Genomic DNA, 21,177 nt, shown 5'->3' on the forward strand with positions numbered 1-21,177 from the left:
CATGTTCTGCTTCCTAAAAGATTAACCAAGTTTATTAGATGCAATATCTATGAGTCTGCTTGACTTCCTCTCTATCCATTCAATCCGCATTAGTTAATTTAACCGTCATAAATACTAATGAGGGGTGCATTCCCAGGTAGGGCAGGCTGCAGGTACTTTCTTCTGCTGGTTATCAGCCCTCTGCTGTGAAGGCTAGGGAGCAATGCACGGATAAGATGAGTAGAAAAAGAAGCTGAGATGCTCCATCAGGATTTGTTAGGATTTCCTTTGATATTGGCTAAACTCCAAAGATGGGCCTTTTTAAATGAACTCATCATTTCATTTTGACTGTGGCCCTCTACATGCAAGACACCAGCAATCGCACCATGCCTCTGATTCCAGTGAAGTTGCATCCAGAGTAAATTTATCCCCAGCAAATATGAAGAACAGGAATTCCCCATTTGTAGCAAATTTCTTTTTTTATTCTACTATCAACGTAAATATTTATCTGGTTGTCTGCCACTCCACCACACTCAACACACTCCAGGGCCCAGAAACTACAATCAACTGAATTGTGACATATTTTAAACATCCTTTTTTTTCTGAGAAAAGATGGCATCTGGTATTACAGTTCTGAGAATTCACGAAAGATATTTATAGCATTTTTTTGATGAAGGATAAAAATATCGTGTGTTTTTTACATTTTCCAGAGGCTCTGACGCTTATGTTCAAATAAGTATGTGGATGGATGGAAATGATGTTTGCATTTTAAGTCATTACAGAAGCCTGTAGTGTCAGCAAGGAAACAGCACAAATGACAACATAGGGTTGGTCATTCTTTGGGGTTAAGTTGTATTTCCATGCTTTGTCTTCCATAATCTTATGTTGGATATAAATATAGATAGCCACCTCATGTCTGATCCTATCTTTCTCAGGCAAACTCTGAAGCCACAGTTCAAGAAGCTGTTATTTAAGCAGTACCTAACTGTAAATATGGGAATATAGTGTACTCCATTCTATGTATCCATGGAAAAGTGCATAATTCATGTAACTGCAAAACAGGACACCCGTTCCAGATGTTTGCCTAATATTTACATTGGAACAGACGTGCATTAGGCATGGTTAAGTGCATTTAAATGCATAGAAACACTTTGACCCCATTATCTACATATCTAGTTTGTAAGGTAGCTGTGTGCAGTTTAACACTGAGTGTATTGACACGTGATTTAATATGCATTAGCCTATTTTAATGTGCCTTAACATGTCACTAAAATGGTGGGGTGCATCTACACATGCACTTTAATGTGCATTAGCCTATCTAAATGTGCATTAAAGCATCACTAAAAACCCGTGCTATTTAAAGTGCATTAAAATAAGATAATGCACATTTTCTTAGTACCTCACAATGGTGGTACTGGATTTAATGCGTACTAACTAAAGCACATTAATGCATGTGTAGATGTTTTAGTTAATGTACATTAAAATAGACTATAAGCATTAAGCGTTACTTAAAAACTTTGGGCTCCTATGGACGTGCAGCAAGGCTGCTCTGACATGCTGTAAATCCAGCACTTTGAATTAAAGCCTGTTTGATGAGCTTTAGTTCAAAGCTCCCCGCTGCCATTTTTCAGCCTGGGAACATTGATACACGTGACACTTGGGCACTTTTAATTAGCGTGACTCACTAACTGAAGTGCCCTCCGCCTCCCAGAGCACATCCATAAATGCCCTGGGCTCTTTAGTTAATGCGTATTAAGACAGGCTAGTGCACATGTTCCTAGTACCCCCAATGGAGGGCATTTATACACAGACTTTTTTACTCTACGACACACCAGAGATCCACTGCTTCGCAGCAGACTCGATTAATCGAGTCCGCTCCGCACACAAGCTGATTCAAACTGTGCTGCACCACATGCAGTTGTACAAGTGCCAAAATGCGTGTCAGCGCATAGAAAATGATGGCGGTGTGCTTTTGAACTAAAGCACCTCCAATGAGTTTTGGTTCAAAAGCGTGGTGCCACCACTTCTTCAGCGCTGACGCACATTTTGCCACTTATACAAATGCAAGCGTCGCAGCTCCAGGCACTTTTCAAAGTGCCCAGGACTGCAGCGCTTACACGTGCAAAAATGCCTGGAGTTACTAGATTTAATGCGTATTAACTAAAGTACATTAATGCACATGTAGATGTGGCCTGTATCATCTGAAGGCTGAATTTTAAGGCTTCTAAAGCTGCCTGGAGCTGACTAGGCCCAGGCAATTTCAAGACTACTAATAGAAACATGAGGCCCTCTGAGAAACAAGATCTGGTGCCTTAATGAGATGTAAAACATTTAGGCAGGCTCTTCCTGTTATTGTTTGCACTGTGTTTAGGCAAGTACCCAGTCCTGATAGCCTTTTCTCAGCCCAAGGGACTGCAGTCCCGATTAACTCAATTAAACAATTCATCTGCTTAAGTGCTGTTCTAATCAAGGCCTCACTGACTGTTTTGTTGGCAATTGCTTTTCAATATCACAGCACCCGAAACAATTGTTTCCTGCTAGGCCTTTACAATGATTTGAAGACCTCTGGGCCTGTTTGCACTGGATTTACCTGGAAATGTAAAAAGGGCCTTAGGCTGGGTGGACACTAATTAAATTTGTTCCCAGTTTGCTGTGTTTGCTCTTATTTTAAAGTCCCTTTCTGCTACCCGAGTTAGGCCAAGGGGTCTTGGCATCACACACAATCTGAGCCCATCTGGGTTAAAGAAATCAGTGCACTGAGCTGTTTGTTCTAGACAAACTCCTGTGATGGCCGTGCAATTAGGGACAGGAGTGCAAGCTATGACGGGGCAGGCTTCCCCCATGCTGTCCCTTGGCACCCCGTTCATGTTTCCTGGAGCAAAACGGGCAAATGGAGTGAATTCAAGGTCTTCCCATACTCTAAGCGGCCAAAGCAGCAGACATCCCAAGGCATGGTGCAACCCTAGCCATGCCATAAGGGAACATCAATGCAATGCAAGTACGTTGAGGACAGGCTGGAGGAACTGGCTTTGCTTCATCTAGAAAGGACATGACTTGGGGGAGAGAATGACAATAGGCTTCTAGTATGTAAAAGGTTGTTACAAAGATGGCAGTAATCAAATTACTCTTTGAGTCTTTTGAGGGTCACAGAAGTAGTAACTGGCTTCATGTGCAGTGAGGTTAGATACTGAGGTGCAGGGGAATCTGATCCCCTTCCCCTACCTGATCTGCTGCTCTGCTTTCGACTCCCTACCTGATCCGCAGCTTTGCTTTCTGCTCCCTGCCCTAGGCTTCCTGTTCCATCTGCTGCTCTGCTTTCTGCTCCCTGCCACTCTGCCACTGTTTCCCCTGATCTGCTGTGTACCATGCACAGGGGCTGCCCATGCTACTTGTGGCATACGTGCTGCAGGCTGGCCACCCCTGGACTAGACCATCTCCCTTCCAGCCCTGCACTTCTATGATTTTGATGCACAGGTGTGGGCAAGGGAGAGGCCCGAGGCCAGAAAGTCCAAGGGGGTCATCAGACATTTAGGGTGAAAACACCAAGGAAGGAAAGAGTCTTTGGGGTGGCCCAAGGGGGAGAAGAAATGGATCACAAAAACAGGCAGGCCGGATAGAGAAGTCACCTGTCAGTGAGATCCATTGGGACACGGGCTCGGGTTATGCTTGCCTCATCTCTTCTGCTGAACAATTATTCAGATAAGTCCCCCAGTATCCTTGGAGGGCACAGTCCAGCTCCAGAAACCTCCTGCTCAAGTATCTTAAAACCAAATTCCCTCCAGCTTTAGTGAACCTGCCTTGGCAAAATATTGGGCAAGTGGGAAAGAGAGGCGATAGCAGGACTCGCCTACCTCTGGCTTCCACTGCCTGATACAGCGCTGCAAGGACTAGGAAAGCCAGGGCATGGGTGGATTGGTACATTGCCTGATACAGCGCTGCGAATACTAGGAAAGCAATGAAGACCTGGTGGTCGATGAAGACCTAGCTGGGTTTTCAGTAGCTATTGCCCATGTTCTGACTGCAACCCAGTGCCCTGACAACAATTTGTAGGGTAGATCTAGTCTGGTAGGATGAATAGGCACACCTCCCTTGAGTTCAATGGCATGGTGCCTGCTTCTCCCAGCAGTGAATTGGGCCCAGCATGTGTAATAGCCACGATGCCCTTCATACCACCGCATGGCAAGTGCAGATCAGAAGGGGACCAATGGGCACCATCAGGCTAAAAGATTCACGACCAAAGGGCCAGTCCACTAATATCAAGATGTTCGCTTCCACAGCTTTGTTCCTCCAAGGCTCTCAAAGCACCTTTGCTGCTGGTAATTAGTGATGTCTCTCCACGCCCCTGAGAGATTTTGTACATGGGCAAGCAGAGGCACAGAAGGAGAAAGGGATTTGCCTGGGGTCACACACTGAGGCAGTGGCAGAGCTGGGAGCAGAACCCCGAAATGCCGACCTCCATCCTCTGCTTTTACGGCTAGATCCCAGCAGCCCGGCTGAGCAGGTGGCATTCGGCTAGCTCTCCGCCCTACACACAAATATCAAAGCAATTCCTCACACAAAGACCAACACAGAGTCTTCCACCCCAGCAGGGATAATGTCTTAGCAAGTCTTTTCTTATCTATTCATCCACCTGTTTCTGCTGGTACCATAGGCATTGTAAGGCAGGGAGTACGTGGGTTCGGGAGCATTGAGCCAGTGATCAACTGTTCTCTGTGACCTCTGCTTCTCTTCCTGCTGCACAAGCAAGCGCCGAAGCTCCTCTTGGTCATTAAACGGGTTCCTGCCATACTCGCATCGAATCCAGGCTCGGTACTGCCAGGACAAAACCAAAATGAGTTGTGAATGCCACGGAGGAGATGCAAAAGAGCTCTTTTTTTTTGTTAGATGAGCAGTTGTGCTTGCAGAAAGACAACCTGTTCCCTATTCTACCTCGAATTCTTGCAATGCCAAATGAAATCGGGCTTGTTTCTATGCATGCTTTCACTACAGGGATAGTAAAACTTTGTCCTGTGAGAGCAGAGGGGCTCAGGGTGCGGCCTAAGGTCATAAAATATTTAAAGGACCCCTTTGTATCCACCCCTGTGAGCCTAATTTGTGCACACGGATACTGCATCCACATGTCCAGTTACACACACACATAGCTAGCGAGACACTAGACATGTGTACCTGTTGCAATACGCTCGAGGGTGCTGCCACGGGGGGTGGGGAGTCTGCCCGGCAGACCTGTCCTCAGCTGCATTTCAAAGCTTGAAACCAGAAATTTCCAACTCAAAAAAGAACTGCCCTCCCTTTTCAGGACAGCTGAGGCAGGAGCAGAAAAGCTCAGTACCATTTCTGCTGAACATAGCAGGAGAGGCAGTGCGACAAACTGTTCAGCAGCGCTAATCATAGCACAGATGGAGTTGTGTAACCACACTTGCTCTTGCTCGTGCATCTGCTTCATATCACAACAGTGCGACGCTGTTCTGCACTTTTAGGCCCGAGACACTTCTGAAGTTCCTGCTCTTTCTAATGCCGCGGCGTGACCTCGTGTCTTTTGTGGATGGGAACTTGGACAACCAGCATCACTGCATGCTCTGCCGAATTGATGTCTTATCGGTATCACCAGCCCATCGTAAAAAATATGGCCAACTGGATTTGGGCTGAGATTCGGGGGTAGTTGGAAAACAGAGCATGGCTAATGTGACCCCTTGGGACATGCACATTATTCTCCCGGCCAGGTCACGACAGGAAGGAGACAGCGTGTGGACAGCTATGTCTAAAGGTATAGCTGCACAGGTTCTGCACACGTCATGGCCAAGTGTCTGAGAAACCTTGAAACTTCCTCCTGGAGGAGACTGGATGGCAGGGATGGGTCAGGGCTTGGACCCACAAAAGCAACTCCAATGTCCCCTATGCTCCTTGAAACTCCCGGTGTAATCCAGACTATAATCTCTTCAGGGCAAAGGCTGTCTCACACAATGAAGCCCTGGTGTCTACACACTACAAATAATTCGACTAAACTAAGCTTTGTAGTGGCCACAGGAGAAATATGGGAACAGGACTGCGAGCCGGTGGGATGGGGCATGGTCATGAGAAAACCTAGGTGTGAAGCTGGACAGGGAAGAAGGTTGAGGCCGAATCCTTTGCGGTATTTCTCTTCTGCAACTCCGTGTCTGCCCAAGGAAAGCTCTCCACCCCCATCCACTCCCTTTCTGACCACGAAGGGTGCCCCCAAGCTTAGCTCTTGAATGGGTAGCTTCCGCCAACATCCCGGGACTTTCCATTGGGAATTTCTGTGTTTCCAGTTCGAATCACTTGCCAGCTGCAGAGCCCGCTGCATCTAGTGTGCGCTCGCTGCCGTGAACCAGGAAGACTCACAATAGCTCCATTTCCGTGCTAGGAAACAGCACATCGGCAGGGGAATCCTATAGGATCACCGGATCGACTCCCCCGCAAACTGGAGTCGGCCTCAAGCAAACGGTGCACTGAAATCCCACAGATCTCGCTCCCCCCTTGTTTGCAGAGGATATTATGTATATGCGTATATGTTCGGGGCTTATACCGGTTTAGCTCTCTGGTTCCACTGACTGATTCCAGCGGGATGGGACTAGCAGGTCTGATATTATGATGCCTGGTCTTCTGCACAGAGGTTTTTATAGGAGCTCATGAAACAAGACCTTGGAAGGATTTGCTGTGCAAACCTACTTGGGGTCTCCTTGACCTTGCATTTGGCCTGTACAGTGGGAGCATCCTGCACTGGGGGTGACAGCAGACAGTAAGATGGATAGGAGCTGACAGTGTGTCCTTGTTGCAAAAAAGGCTAAGGGCATCCTGAGCTGCACTAGTAGGAGAATTGCTAGCAGGTCAAGGGAAGTGATTCTTCTCCTCTATTCTACACTGGGGAGGTCACATCTGGAGTCCTGGGTCCAGTTGTGCATCCCCCACTACAGAAAGGATGTGGACAAACTGGAGAGAGTCCAGCGGAGGGCAATGAAAATGGTTCATGGGCTGGGGCACCTGGCTTATGAGAAGAGGTTGAGGGAACTGGCTTACTGAGACTGGAAAAGAGAAGACTGACTGAGGGAGGGTTTAATAATAGCCTTCAACTTCCTGCAGGGCAGTTGCAAAGAGGATGGAGTTGTTCTCAGTGGGGGCAGATGACAGGACAAGGAGCAATGGGTTCAAGCTGCAGCAAGAAAAGTTGAGGTTGGATATTAGGAAAAACTGTCTCACTAGGAGGGTGGTGAAGCACCTGAACAGGCTCTGCAGACAGACTGTGGAGTCTCCATCCTTGGAGGTTTTTAAAACCCAGCTTGACAAAGCCTTGTCTGGGATGATGTAGCTGGGGCTGGTCCTGTTTGGAGCAGGGAGTTAGACTAGATGTGACCTCCTGAGCTCCCTCCCAACCCTGATTTTCTCTGATTCCACACTGGTGGTAAGAGTTCAGCTGCTCCACAGGAGTGGAAAGGGCAATAGGACAAGGGAGCGAGCAGCGGAAAGGGAGCTGGCAGGGAGCCTGTACTAATAAACAGCCTGGCTGTGGCTTGCCGAGAGGGATTTCCCAGAAAGAAACTCACTGCCAGTTCCTATCCCTGCATATTGTCATCAAAGCTCAGCTATAAAGGAGCAGCCCTCATCCCCACATGACCCAATACTCCAGGTGCTGAGGCACCTGCTGCTCCTGTTCTCTAGCTGGTGGCACCCAGATACCTCCTGGGTCTGCTCTGGGCACCGACGGGGCATTCACATTGCAGCAGCATCGGCAGGTCTCTGCACCGCCAGGCTCCCTTCGCACAGGTGCATTGCCAGTCGCTCGTCGGGCATGAATGGCAAGCCCAGGGGAGCCACCTCCACAGCAGGAACAAGCACCAGCCTGCAAGGCCAAGTTTCAGCTCCCCCTCCCCGGGAGCCCTAGCCCGGGTGCTGACTCTGACTTACGGAAAGGGGAAAGTGAAAGCCAGCCACAAAAGACGGGGTCTGACTCACAGGGAAAACTCTCTCTGCACCCAGGGACAACTAAGATGCATTTCACACCCACTTCATCCAGCCTGCACCCACTTCCCCCACCCCCGTCCCAGCCCACTTAGCTGCCTCCCTTTTTAGGACTGCATTTTTCTCTAGCCCTCCCACAGGCCTGAGCACCAGGTATGGTGCAAGAGGCACAGGATCATCTGGAATTGGTGCCATCTGGATGAACCTCCCTATGTGGGAGGCGGAGGTATTCTCCACGTGAGGTCTATCGTGACCACTGGGTATTTCTGGCTTGTTCTCTTCCCCGCCCGAGTGTTTTCTGTCCTGCACTTGGCTACTTCCTTTTATAAGTGCATCCATCACCAGCTCCTCCCTTCCTGCTTCATCTAGCTAGCCTCTTCCACTGCCATTCCTCCATCACTAACCCCCAGCTGTTTTAGGGAGCTGTACCTCCCACTTAAATCCAAGTTTCCTTTTAATTGAGGTCTGGAGCAGTCGGAGTGACACCAGTCGGCAGGTCTTCCCCATCTCTAACTCCTGGGGTGCTGCTTTATACACCCAGTCCATAAACTGAGGCACTGAAAGGGATACTAGAGGCCAGAACCCAACCTACTGATTGTCAAGCTTATAGGACACTTCCACTGCCCCTGTGGGCCTTCTCATCCCTTGTATTTGCATGTGGGTATTTGATCTATTTGTCTGTGTATTTGTGTATATGTTTGGGGCTGATTCATGCAAGATCAGGTTATCTCCTATTGTCCAGGAGATAAAATACCACAGGCTGCAGAGCAATTCTTAGTCCATCAACACAGCAGGAAAACAAGCCAATCAAACTCAAATGGATACAGACAGCGATGCTCCACTATTAAAGGCATGCACATGCAGGCATAGTTGCACATGCAATTTTATTTTTGTGACCAGCTGCACAAAGGCAGAGAATTTTGTGTAAAGTGAGTCATAGGCACACATGTACCTGATCTGTGCACACACGTGCAGTAACGGGGCTTGCACTCCAAATGCCCAGAACTGTTGCAAACTGTGCCCTCATACATGACCTTGCTCTTTCCTAAGTAACAGGCTTTTCTCACCTGCCTGTCCAGGCCAGAAGTGGAGGTATCGCAGTCGTTTCAGGCTAAGTCTGGAATTGCTATCCTATTCCTATCCTCTTAGCTTAGTGACTCAAGAAGCATCAGCTGCTGCCAGCAGGACACTCTCATGTCTGCCAGGAGTCTGGATTCACCTGAACTCTCATGCTTCCCGCCCCTATTAAAATCCCATGGAAAGCCTGCATAATATGCGCTGGCAGTCTGCACTCAAATCAACTTTTACCCTAAAAGGATGCAGTAGACTGGCTCCGTCCACCCTGCTGTTCTCCGATAAGGTAGCTGGCAGAGACGAGACGAGCAATGGAGCCAACTCGCATGGTTTTGTCACGGATCTTGCAATAATGGGTGCTTGCAGGAAAATCCCAAGTCCTGGAGCTACGTGATTATTAACTATATGAGTCTCAGTATATATACACTCAGTGCGTGCGTGTGTATGTGTATATACATGTATGTATATATTTATGTGCGTGTGTATATATGTGTGTGTATGTATATATGCATGTGTGTATATATGTATGTGTGTGTATGTATGTGTGTATATGTGTGTATGTATATGTGTATGTGTGTATATATATGTGTGTATGTGTATATATGTATGTGTGTATGTATGTATACATGTGTATGTGTGTGTATATGTATGTGTGTATGTATGCATGTATGTATGTATACGTGTGTATATGTGTGTATGTATATGTGTATGTATATATATGTATGTATGTGTGTGTATGTATATATACGTGTGTATATGTGTGTGTGTATGTGTGTGCATGTGTATGTCTGTATAGATAGATACACACACACACACACACACACACACCCATATATATTCTCTGTGTGTAGGAGTTTCTCACCCTCATGTTGTTGAGGAAAGCTGGAAACAGGGACCGGGGTGTGACCAAAGGCAGAGACAAAGCATGAGGGATCTCAGGATGTTTAAGCCAAAGATTGAGGGTGGAAGTGGAGGGGGGAAGCTGACTCATGACATCCGCTGTTCGAAGCTGGAAAACCTGGCTGAACTTGGAGGATTCTCCACCGCAGCAACTTTCCTGCGTGGCTCTCCCTTCCGCCTTGACCTGCTGGGACTTGGCTGGGTCCTGTCAAGTGCCTCCCAGTCCCTGCAGCCCAGCGGGGGCCGTGCACACAGGGGAAGCCCCGCAGGGAATCTCCACGGAGGAGTGCGTTTTGTAATCGGGTTGACTTCCTGCAGAAGTATCAGGGCTGGTGACTGTCAGGCTGCTGCTCATCATGTGACACCGCAGCCCACCCCATCCCACCCAGTGCTGGCTCAGAAGGACCTGACCTCACCCCAGCATCCAGCAGCCCTGAGAAGGAAGGAAGTTGGCCTACACAGAATCCAGGGCTGGATGGGAAGCTGTTGACATTCAGAGCAGTATCACATGCTGGCACAAGGGCTCCTTCAGAAAGGAGAAAAAAATCCCCTGCAGGTACCCAGGGACTTGGCATGGAGCATACTAGGGCCACCTGAGGAGCATCTCTGCCTTGGAGATGCTCAGCCCCAACGGGGACCATTCAGGCAAGGAAAACATTGTTCCAAGAGAGATGCCCCATAATCCTGCAAGCACCCGCCAGCAGATCCTCCACCTCAGTGTGCAGAGACCTGTATTCCAGCTCAACATTGCATGCCAGATGCAGATGGACTATGAAAGTGTGTGCATGTGTTAGAGCTATTTAGCCTAGTCTTCTCTCTGCAAAAGCCCCCAGCTCATAGATCAGAGACTGGCATGCCCAGGCAGTGGTGGAGCTTTCCGACTTTCTGTGAATTCCTTGCCCTCTGTTTCATTTGTGGGAGGATGCATCTCTCCCTAAAAGTGAGTCTTTCTGGAGGTGGGAGATTTGCTTTCAGGTGAGGCTCTGCTTATAGGGGACCCTGTCCAAGGCTCCAAAGCACCACAGCCCTGCCTGGCAAGACCCTTAATACCTACTCCCACTGTCTTAGTTCTGGCTGTCTCCTGCACAGGCTTTGCCCAGTCCCTGGTTGCTCTAGGGAAGGATTAATATGTCTCCTGGAATTATACTCAAGCTCCATGTGCTGTGAAATTTGCAGTGCATGCTGGATTTTCACGAGTCACTCCCATAACCCGCTAACAGGGCTCACCAGAAAGTGATACCACCAAGTACTCAGCCAGTCCTCTTCAATTCACTCGCCATGTGTTTGGGCTTTTTATTATTATTATTGCACAAAAGACTAAATCCCCAGGAATCATAACCTGCACAAACCCGCACTTCTGCTAGAATTTGGCACTGGCACAATCCACGAACGACTGTACGAATGCAAAGCTGGCCAATTTTGGTCACGCACATGACGGGACCCTCTAAAAAAAGGTGGGCATAAAAGTCCCTGGTTCATTTTGGATGCCCAGCCAGGATGACACTGCATCGGTCTATCATGGGTGCAACTTAGGCAACCACTATGATTGCAGAAGAACCCTGGAAAAGCCATGGGCACATGTGGAAGCCAGAAGCAAAATTCGTGTCCGTGTTTGCTCAGTAGTTGAAGCTTCTGGTTTGTCACAAAGCAATGGGTGACCGTGAGTCATATAGGCATGATACCCAGCAGGTGTGCACAGCTGAGGCTCATCTGTCAACAGCCTAACTTCCACGTGCTTTGAAAAGTGGGGGAGTTGCCTTCGGAGAACATGCATTTTCTGCTGCAGTGGCATAGTTATGTCTGCTTGATCCATTACTGATACAGGTGAGCTAAACCACTGCAACTTGAACCCTGAAAGGAATTCAAGTTGCATTGGTTTTGCTGCCGCTGGGATGGAGCATGCAGACCTAACAGTTGCACCCTACTACCTTACACCAGTATCACTCCATAGCAATACAAATGTTACATCTACCTACACCAGGGGTTGGCAACCTACAGCATGCAGGCTGGATCCGGCCCACCCAGTGGCAATTGTGCAGTATGGGCTGGCAAAGGGAGCGTGACCCACCTTCAGAGCTGCACTGATCTGGCCCACTGCTCCTACATGGTTGCCAGCCCCTGGTCTACACCCTTAAAAAGCTGTCACTGTGTGAATGCAGCAACCATGGGTCATGAATGGCCTTTCATGCCTCCTTTTTCCTGAAGGAATAATAGAGCTTCATGCACCGTCTCCTGCAGCTCCTGCCTGGTTATCTGAACCTACTCTTCTCTGCACAAGAGGGAAGGGCCAACGACACAACATGCACATGCACTTTCATGGCCCCATTGTGTCACCCAGGAAATGGGAGCCTTTGAGCACCACCCAGCTAAGTGCAAATCCAGCAGGAATAAGCGGAGATGGCCGTACCTCCTTGAGCAGCGTCCTCTCGTACTCCTGCAGCTGCTGCTGGAAGCCGAAGTTGGGGCTCACGTAGGAGCGGACCGCTCTGGTGGCCGCCAGACACTCTTCCCAGCTGAGGTCCGTCACGGTCATGAGGTACGCCACCAGGATGGTGGTGCTGCGGGAAACCCCAGCCAGGCTGGCATAGCCGGAGACATGGGAAGGGGAAAAAAAGAAGTGCACGTGGGTACGTTGCGAGCCCGGGGGAGGCTTTTCCATATCACGGTGACTCAGGTTGCATGAGAAATGGGCAATTCGTTGCCTAGGGACTATTGTCAGTGCTGTCAGTTCAATACCAGGGCTTGGTTTTCTTTTCTGTTTCATCCCCTGAACTAATCCTGAAGTCCTGAGCAGTGCAGAACTTGCCTTCCGCTTTGCATGGCTCAGCCCGGATGCACCCATATATTGAATCGACCCAGGCCAAGATCCGGGGCCAGTCTCAGCACCAGCCCCAGTTGAGGGGGTTGAGCTTTGGAGTCTGCCTACGTGGCAGTCACTGGAGTGAAGTGTTAACTCAGCCTTGGGGGGTCCTTGTTGCTGTGGCCCCTCTGCTAGTGGTTTGGGGACGTGAGCTGCAGTTGCTGCAGTGACTGAAGCACGGACGTGCTCTTGGACCAGCTCAGAGCTAAGATTCAAGCCCAAAGCTGCACTCAGTGTTCAGGCAGAAATCATGAACCCCTCATACAGGTTGCCTGCCTGGGATGCAAAACTGGGCCTCATCTTAGCAGCGTGAGCTGAATTGCACTTTGATCGGCATCATGAAACCACAGCGTGACCCCAAGTCGATAGGTGGTGGAAGCCCTGGGGAAATGAGCCTGGAAGGGCTGGGCATGGCTGTAGCCAGTGTGGTCTCCAGCTGCTAAAATGTCCAAACTGTAGAGCAGAGGCAAGCACGCCAGTGCACTGGGGAGATGGTTACAGGCAGTGCAATGGAAACAAGGGTCGGGAGAGCCTTCTGCATATTAACCTGGGGAAGGAGGAACTGCACAGGGTCTCAGGAGACCTGGAGTTTGCTCCCACTTCCCCTCTCTGATGTTTTTCCTCCATGGCAACAAACAGACATCAAATCTGTCCCAGTATAAACCATTTTATGCCAGGACAAAGCACACTTGTTCAGTCATCCACGCCCCCTGTCCTGAGACAAATCCTTAAAAGATTCACGGGATAAGAAGTACTAAAAATTTATCCCAGGACATCACAAAGTGCACCTGAATGATCATCCCGGGATTGCACCATTGAATCAATGGCAGAAAAGTGGCAGTGCCTTCAGCTGCTCTCTACACCCTGAGTAGGAGAGTGGTGTGTGTTCACGGCAATCCCGGGAGATTTCTGTTCCAGGATACACGGGTATAATTTGACGTCTGTTCCTAGCTTGTGTGCTCGTGCAGCGTGGTGGAGTTCAGGTCTCGACTGAGTCCTCTTGGCACGATGGTCATAGCAACAAAGCTAGTGACAAGAAATGGGAGGGGATGAGAAGGGAAGAACATTAGGAAATGGGGAAGCTGGCGGCAATACTGACCAGTGAATGAGGCAGCCTCCCCCATGCAGCCGGCATTCGTGAATAAATTTGATGCACTCCTTAAAATGCTGTATCCTAGGAGAAGAGAAATGGCAAAGTTAGGCAGAGCAGAGCTGGTGGATCTGGGTCAAACTGTTTTCAAGGAAGCTCCTCCTTTCTGATTCCCAGTAAAAAACACTAAGTAATTCTCAGGGCAGGGGACAGCCTTTGGGAGACATAATTTCTTAGAATTGCTAGGCCATTGCAGCTGCGTTGGCTGTAGGTGGCTGGGATTGTTGGCAGGGGCTGGGAGCTTGTCCTCTGACTCAAAGCTAAAAACCAGAAAACTCAAGGAGAAGGGATGTGACTGGGACAGGGCTTCTTGGGGTTTCCCAGCTGTCCAGAGCGGAGCAGCGAGATGCTTTTGAAAGAGCTCCTTGCGCAAGATGTGATGAGGCTGGTCATTTAACCAGGTTCAAAAGGGGATTGGACACGTTCATGTTGGCCAGGTGCATTAGCGGGGTTTAAGCATGACAGTTTGGGGCATCGCTTAAGTACTCAACCACTTCAGCAATGAAGCTAACCTCTAGGACAAGAGGGGCACGTTCGGTGCATCTGCTAGAGAGATTTCCTGCCCCACACGTGGGAAGGGGCCAGTCACCCAGACAGCCACATCCGGATAAGTTTAACTCCACAACCATGCGGGGGATCTGGGCCCTGAACTCTGCCCTGGTTGATGAATGGAGCCAACATCATGCAGCCCCCCAGATCCAAAGGCGGCGAGGGATGGGAAGGAAAGGCTTGTTCATGAGCAGAGGTTTGTCACTTCTCCCAGGCGGCAGGTTTGCACGGGAAAGCACCTCCCCTGGGGAGGGTTGCTGGCTTGCTTTATTAGGAATGAGCTGTGAAGAGAGTGGACAAGTCTGTTCCCGCTACAGGCGATGAGGTTTGACGGGACAGCTTAGAAAGCGCAGCCCTGAGTGACCCGGGAAGTGGGGGCAGGCCAGGGCTGGTGCCAAGAAGCAAATGATTGCATGTGGAGAGCGGGTTACGTTCCTGAGGCAGGGCCCAGCCGGGGCCAGAATGAAGTTAACCCCTGTATGCAGTTAGCAAACTGAGGCAGAAGTCTTCCCCATCTACAGCGAGGAAGGGGCCGAGGCAAGAGGAGAACCCAGGAGTCCCTAGGTACCCACCTGCCTGCCCGGGCACTACACCATAGCCTCGCACCAGACTGGGACTCCACAGACCTGCTGTCAGCTCCTGGTTCTGCCACAGCCTCCCTAAGAGACCTTGGTCCAGTCACTTACTCTCCCCCCACCATGGTTTCAGGAGGGCATCAAGAGGCAGATCTGGAGGGCAGTGGCATACATGGGGCTGGTATGGATGGCACTGACCTGTAACACAGAGGGTGGTTATCCTGGCTTTCTCCCACCTCTGGCCTATAACTGGGAGCACTCTGGGGCAGAAACCATCTCCTCCAGAGCTTAGCACCAGGATCTGGGGGTCTCCAGGGTTTTCCCTTGTACCATCTACAGCACCCCGGTGCTGAGCTCCGCGCCGTCCAAGAGCGTGTTGCAGACAGATGACGTGTGCACCGGTGTAATGCAGTCCTATCCCTCATCTTTCAGGTGTCCCTCATCACTGGATGGGCAACAGCTACCCCACTTTAGGGGGCTGCATCATACGTCTCTAGGCACCGACAGTGTTTTAACAAGGCAGCAAGTGCCCAAAGCAGGGAGAGACCATTCCTCCAGGACCCACCTGCTCTCTGCAGACATATCCCTTGCAGGCAGGCAGTAGAGAGAGCAGGTGGCACGTGAGCCTCCGGTGATCTTCAGCCTCTCCTCTTCCGAACAAATCTAACAAAGGCACACGGCTCATCCACACACTTTCCCCTTTTTCACCGACTGGCTGGAAACATCCTGGGCCCTCAACAACAGTTGCTCTCAACTCTTAGTTCCTGCCTCCCGGCCTTCGCGTTTCCATGCACTCTTCAGCATTTTGCCCCTTCTCGCTGTCCTTATTTCCCTGCTTGGTCCTGACCCCTAATGTGTCTCATAGAAATGGATGGGGTTGTGCATTATCATCACTCGCCGGTCTTCTTTCTGTGCTCCTTTGCATTCTTGGCCGAACACTGGGGTCACACTCAAATGCTGCCCAAACACCTAACTCGGCCCAGGGAGCCCGACCCATGACAGACCCCCAGTTCCACCCAGGCTCCATTTAGTCATACCCACCCCCTCTCCCTGCTCATCCCAGCTTAGGAAGTGGAAAGCAAAGGCTATGAATGAAGACTGAGTCTTTCCGTGTCATCACGGATCTGTATCGTTAGGTCACTAGAGCCGCTCTCTGACTGGGCAATATTTTCCGTGAGTCATTCTCCGGCGCTAACACGCATAGGAATTTCTCTTAAATACTTTCCATTATACTTGTAATGGGAAAAAAAACACTCTTAGGCTTGTAATTATGGGAGTACTTGGTTCTTTGAAACCTCTGGCTTTCCACTCTGCAGTACTCCAGCCCCAGAAGTGCCCTGCTAGCCAGGACAGTTTGCAAAACTGTTTGCTTTAGGGTTTTTCTCCTAGTGCTGACTTCCCCACCAAGGGAACCGTCTTTTGCTGACTTTTGCATGTCAGCACCCTTGTGCTTCCAAATATCAGCCCCGTGGACCAAATGCTCTTCCTGAGCCACCGCCCAGTAACAGGTACAGATTCCCACCGTCCTTTTTGCAGCTTGCAGGATGCTCAGCGTTGGCAAGGTCTCTGGTGCTAAGCTTCTCTTAGAAATCCTTTCTAAATTCACCAGGATTGTGAAATCCATGGCACAAACCGATGCGCAAAAAATAGCTTGTTGAACAAGTCTTCCTTCCTGTGGCCAAATCTTCGTAGACATGTTACAAGTGCAGTGATGAGTTTAAAAAAAAAAAAAAAATCCCTAATCTTGCTGAAGAAGGACTTTTCTTGTAAAGCTTCTCCTTCTGCTCAGTGGGAACATGAGCAAGCAGTATTACTGGGACAGGAATGTCTTTCCCCGAAAGATTCAGTTTCCAATCCAGCGCTAGCACTCAGGACATAGCGACGTACGAGCAGTAAAGAGGCCACTTGAAAATCTGACATCATGTCGGGGTGCTTCTGCGATGATAAAAATGAGCAGATCTTGGGAGGAGATGGCAGGATCTTCACTCCTGCCATAGGGAGACCTGACAACATGCATGTGCCCAGGGTGACATTAATAGGGTGGCCTGCCTCTTCAAGGGCCCAGCCAGCAATGCACAGTTTTCTGGACAGTACGGTGTTCCCTTTAAAGAAAAGCCCATATAGACTGAGAAGCAAGGGGGACTGAAGAGATGAAGCCCCTGGGATGGGTAGCAGAAGCAGAACTGCTTTGGGTGACACTTTGGCTAAGATTGACATGCCCTGAAGGGGACTTGAGCATGGCTGTAATCCGTCTACACCTGGGAAGGGAGCAAAAGGGTTTCCATCGCATCTAATATACTCCAGCCAGCTGAAGACAGTAGCAGCTGGAGCTGGGTGGAAAATGGACTCTTTGGTCAGATGGCAGAACCAGAAAACCGAAGGGAAATATCACTTGGGCTCAAAGCAACACAGGATAGCCTCAAATTTTACAAAGAAAAACGCACAGAAAAATGGGCGTGGGAGGACCCAAAAGCTTTCATTTGACCTGAATCAGTACCTTGCTAGCGTGATCTCGACATTATGCTGTTTGGTTTCTGTGTCACTTCATCCTACCAAAACTCTTCTTTCTGGCTTTTCTACTTCTTCCTTTTTAAGACATGCCACTTCGGAGTGAAAAGCCGAGGTTCCAACATGTCAAAAATTAGAAGATTTTGGCATTTCCGAAACAAGAGTCTTTCAAACAAATGAACAAAAGTCTTCAGTTAAAACAAGCTGTTTTGAAGGGTTTTTTTCAAAAATCCCCCCCCCACACACACACACTTTTCCATCTGAAACTATTTTCTAAACTCACCCCTGTTTCATTAATAATTTAGGTGCCTTCAAAACTCAGTTTCTCAGCAAAGTGACCATTTACCAAACCTTTCTCCCAATGTTAATCACAATCTTAAACATCTATATGGCTGAGGCAGCCCATTGCAGGTTGCATGATCACCTTCAGAGAAAGACTCGACTCAATAATGTCTCCAGTGTCTAAAGCACTAGCAGCTCCTAGATCCCAGATTCCCAAATATTGACCCTGTCAGTGCCTATCCCCCTCAGACAACACCCCATCATGGTACTCCAAAAGCAAAGTAAGTGGGGCATGAAGTCCAAGATGCCATCACCTTTGCTCCAGCACCTGCTTTTAAGGAGAAAGAGGGTTTCATGCTGAGCAAACAGACACAATTAGTCCATAGGAGGGAACCTACTATGTCTGCTAGACCCGCAGCCCTTAACCTTTTGCACCTTACGTCCCACCAAGCATTTTCTCCAAAATCCCTGGTCCCACCATGATAAAAACAAAACCCCACTTTTTTTCCAAGAAGTGCATTTTTACATTTACATGCATTTTAGTATTGCATTAATCGTTAATGGAAATTTTGAAGGACGTTAAAAGTCCCACCTACACGACCTTCGCGTCCCACCAGTAGGATACATCCCATTGGTTGGGAAACACCGTGAGGTCAGCCGTGCGCACCTTGCGGCAGTAAAACTAATCGGTACTCCAGGGGACGGCGCTGTGGGTGGAAGACATGGGGCTCTGTAAAGGACAGAAAACCATGTGCCTCTATGCTCACAATTACAGATACCACTTGATACAACTAGTCCAAATTTCTCCACTTGCATTGGAAAAAAAAGTCTTTTTTTCAGAAACAATTTTTCACCCAAAACGGCAATGCTGTTGACTTTTTTCATGAAATATTCGGTGACTTTTCACAGTACTACTTGCAATATGTGCACGGGGAATGTTATCTATTTTTATCAAAATGCTTATCGATGGTTTTCATTTGCAAAAACGCTGATAATCATTTTGCTCTTGTTGGCAATAATGCTTCTGAGGACAGGTTACCCGGCAGCAGATCCGCTACTCCTTGTGAGTGAGCTCTCCATAGGCTGGAGACAGGCCAGGTTTCTCCAGCATCACTGCTACCTCAAAATACCACAATCTTTTTATTTTAAAGCAAATGAAAAATGAATCCGTTCTGAATCCTGTGTAACAGAAACAACTTGGACATTTTTGAGGAAACTACTTTTTCGTGTTTTTACCAGCCCAGAGTGCACAGGCATGTATACAGCTGGGCGTGTGGTTTCAAATCTAAAATTATGACTAACAGTCTTAAACGATGCAGGCTGTGTTTAAGTTCAGCATAATGTCGAGATCATGCTAGCGAGGCGATTAAAATGTGAACTTCTCATCGATTTAAAAATTGATGCTTGGTGCGAGCGAGGACTTACAGGTTCTGAGCGGACGAATCCGACGCTGATATGCAGAGGTACGTCACGTCCTGACACAGAAAGAAAGTAACATCATGAAGATCCCTTTGCTGCTTTGAACGATGAATGCTCGCCCTCCCCACTCGAAGTGCTACCATCCTGAGATGAAATGCAGACCCTCCTGAAACCCAGGAGTTTCCCTATTGATTTCAGAGAGAAAGGAGCTCCTATAGCCTCAGCATACCACCCCTTACTACACCAGATCTACAGTGGTTGCAGATTCACCCAGATTCACTGCACCCCATGGTCTCATGAGGTCCCTTCCAGCCCCTAAACCTTAGAAGAGACCGGCCAATACAAAGGTTTCCCCAAGCAACTGGCACTGATTTTCTGGGCTCGGTCAACTAGATCATTCATAAAATCCACTTCAGGCTTGACATGATTTGTATTTGTTCCTGACTTAAAGCAATGTCCATCACTTAATGCTATCAAGGTCATTCTGCTAACCTCCGGCTACCCACAGCCATGGCTGGACTGAACCCAAGAGATTTTTTTCCATTGACATGAAGGGGTCCATCCACCCACTGGAGTGAATTAACAAATAATACAGTGAGCCCAGCTTTAATTCAAATGAAAAGGGCCTTCCTTTCCTTTACATGCTTGAGGGTTAACCTGGAAAAAATTGAAATGCAGCCAGTGTATCAGCTCTGAAATCCTGGGCTTCCCATGGTGAACCTGAAGGAAGCACACGAGACTCTCAGCATCCCACAAACCCGTGGTTAAGAGTTGGCCGGGGGCCTCGACACAATGCAATCTCCCTGCCCAGGTGCATCGCGGTTGCGGCTGCAGATGGGGCTTTCGCCACGCACTGAAACTGTGCTAACACCATGAATTCAGCAGTCTGGGCACGTGGTTCAAACAGAGAGTGGATGAGTATCTCCCTGGGCTGGTTTGGGAATGGCAACTCCTGCTTTTGTGCAAGGGCTTGAACTTACACAGCTCTTCCACCCCTACGAGTCTATGGGTAAAACAGTTCGTTCCCATCTACTCCATGATGTAGAGCTGTCATGGGCTCAAGTTGGGGATAGTGTGCTATAATGGACATAGATGGATTTCTCCTGGAGGGGTCAGATGCTGGTCAGGAAGAGGCTCTATCGACAGGGATGGAGGAAACTGCTCTCACAAATGCCATTTCCTCTTTCAGCTATTTAAATACACACATCCATCAGGAATGCTGCGCTGTTGGGAGGGCGCTGCTATTCGTTTCTTTAAAACAATGCTGCCTCCCTCCCTTTAGGGCTGCACTAAAATGAGAAAAGGGATTTTTCTACCCAGTGAAGTGGATGGAAATCCTGCCTGAACAATGTCCTGGGTCATGGAGAGTCTCCCACTCGCCCGTCCCTCTGAGGGTGTCTGGGATAAACTGCATTACAGCCTGCAGTTTCTTTTGCACTGCAACAAACTCATTTAAATTGCAAAAAAATAAAAAAATAAAAACCTGTATGTGTAAAGTGTGATGCAATTAAACTGCAAAAAAAGGGGCAATTTTTGTCAAGCGCCCCATAAGAACACAGAAAAGTCTGAGTGCGCTGAAGGCAATGGAAAGACTTCCCTTGGGTTCAGTGCACTTTGGCACAAGTTTGCAGGGAGCATCTGGCTTTGGGACTATATATCTGAAACAGGGACCATGGAAAACATGAGTCTTAGGCCAGAAGCCATTGCTCTAATTCCTTGTCTCCTGCAGAAGACAGAGGGTGGTACCACATGCACGTCCTGTTTCAAGCCTTTCATTACATGCATTCACTGCATTTTTGTATGTCATGGATCAAGCAGTGCGAAGCAGCACTCCCCTCCACCAGCTGCCCCCCTCCCCAAAGCAGCTTCACCTCCATACAGACTCGTGGGTATCTCTAGATAAGCAG

At 48.8% G+C, this 21,177-nt stretch overlaps 1 protein-coding gene across 1 annotated transcript in view; it reads right to left on the minus strand.

The window, feature by feature from the left end:
* Positions 1 to 473: 473 nt before the first annotated feature.
* LOC102557828 (dual specificity protein phosphatase 22-A-like) overlaps positions 474 to 21,177 on the minus strand; it is a 35,899-nt gene continuing 15,195 nt past the window's right edge. Inside the window, exons 5-8 of the mRNA XM_019488252.2 lie at positions 19,277 to 19,326; positions 13,887 to 13,961; positions 12,335 to 12,506; positions 474 to 4,791 (exon numbers count right to left, since the gene is read on the minus strand). Coding sequence (XP_019343797.1) covers positions 4,594 to 4,791; positions 12,335 to 12,506; positions 13,887 to 13,961; positions 19,277 to 19,326 — 495 coding nt within the window. The 3' untranslated portion in view covers positions 474 to 4,593. The remainder of the gene's footprint in view (positions 4,792 to 12,334; positions 12,507 to 13,886; positions 13,962 to 19,276; positions 19,327 to 21,177) is intronic.

Source organism: Alligator mississippiensis, chromosome 10, assembly GCF_030867095.1.
Source record: "Alligator mississippiensis isolate rAllMis1 chromosome 10, rAllMis1, whole genome shotgun sequence".
NCBI lineage: Eukaryota > Metazoa > Chordata > Crocodylia > Alligatoridae > Alligator > Alligator mississippiensis.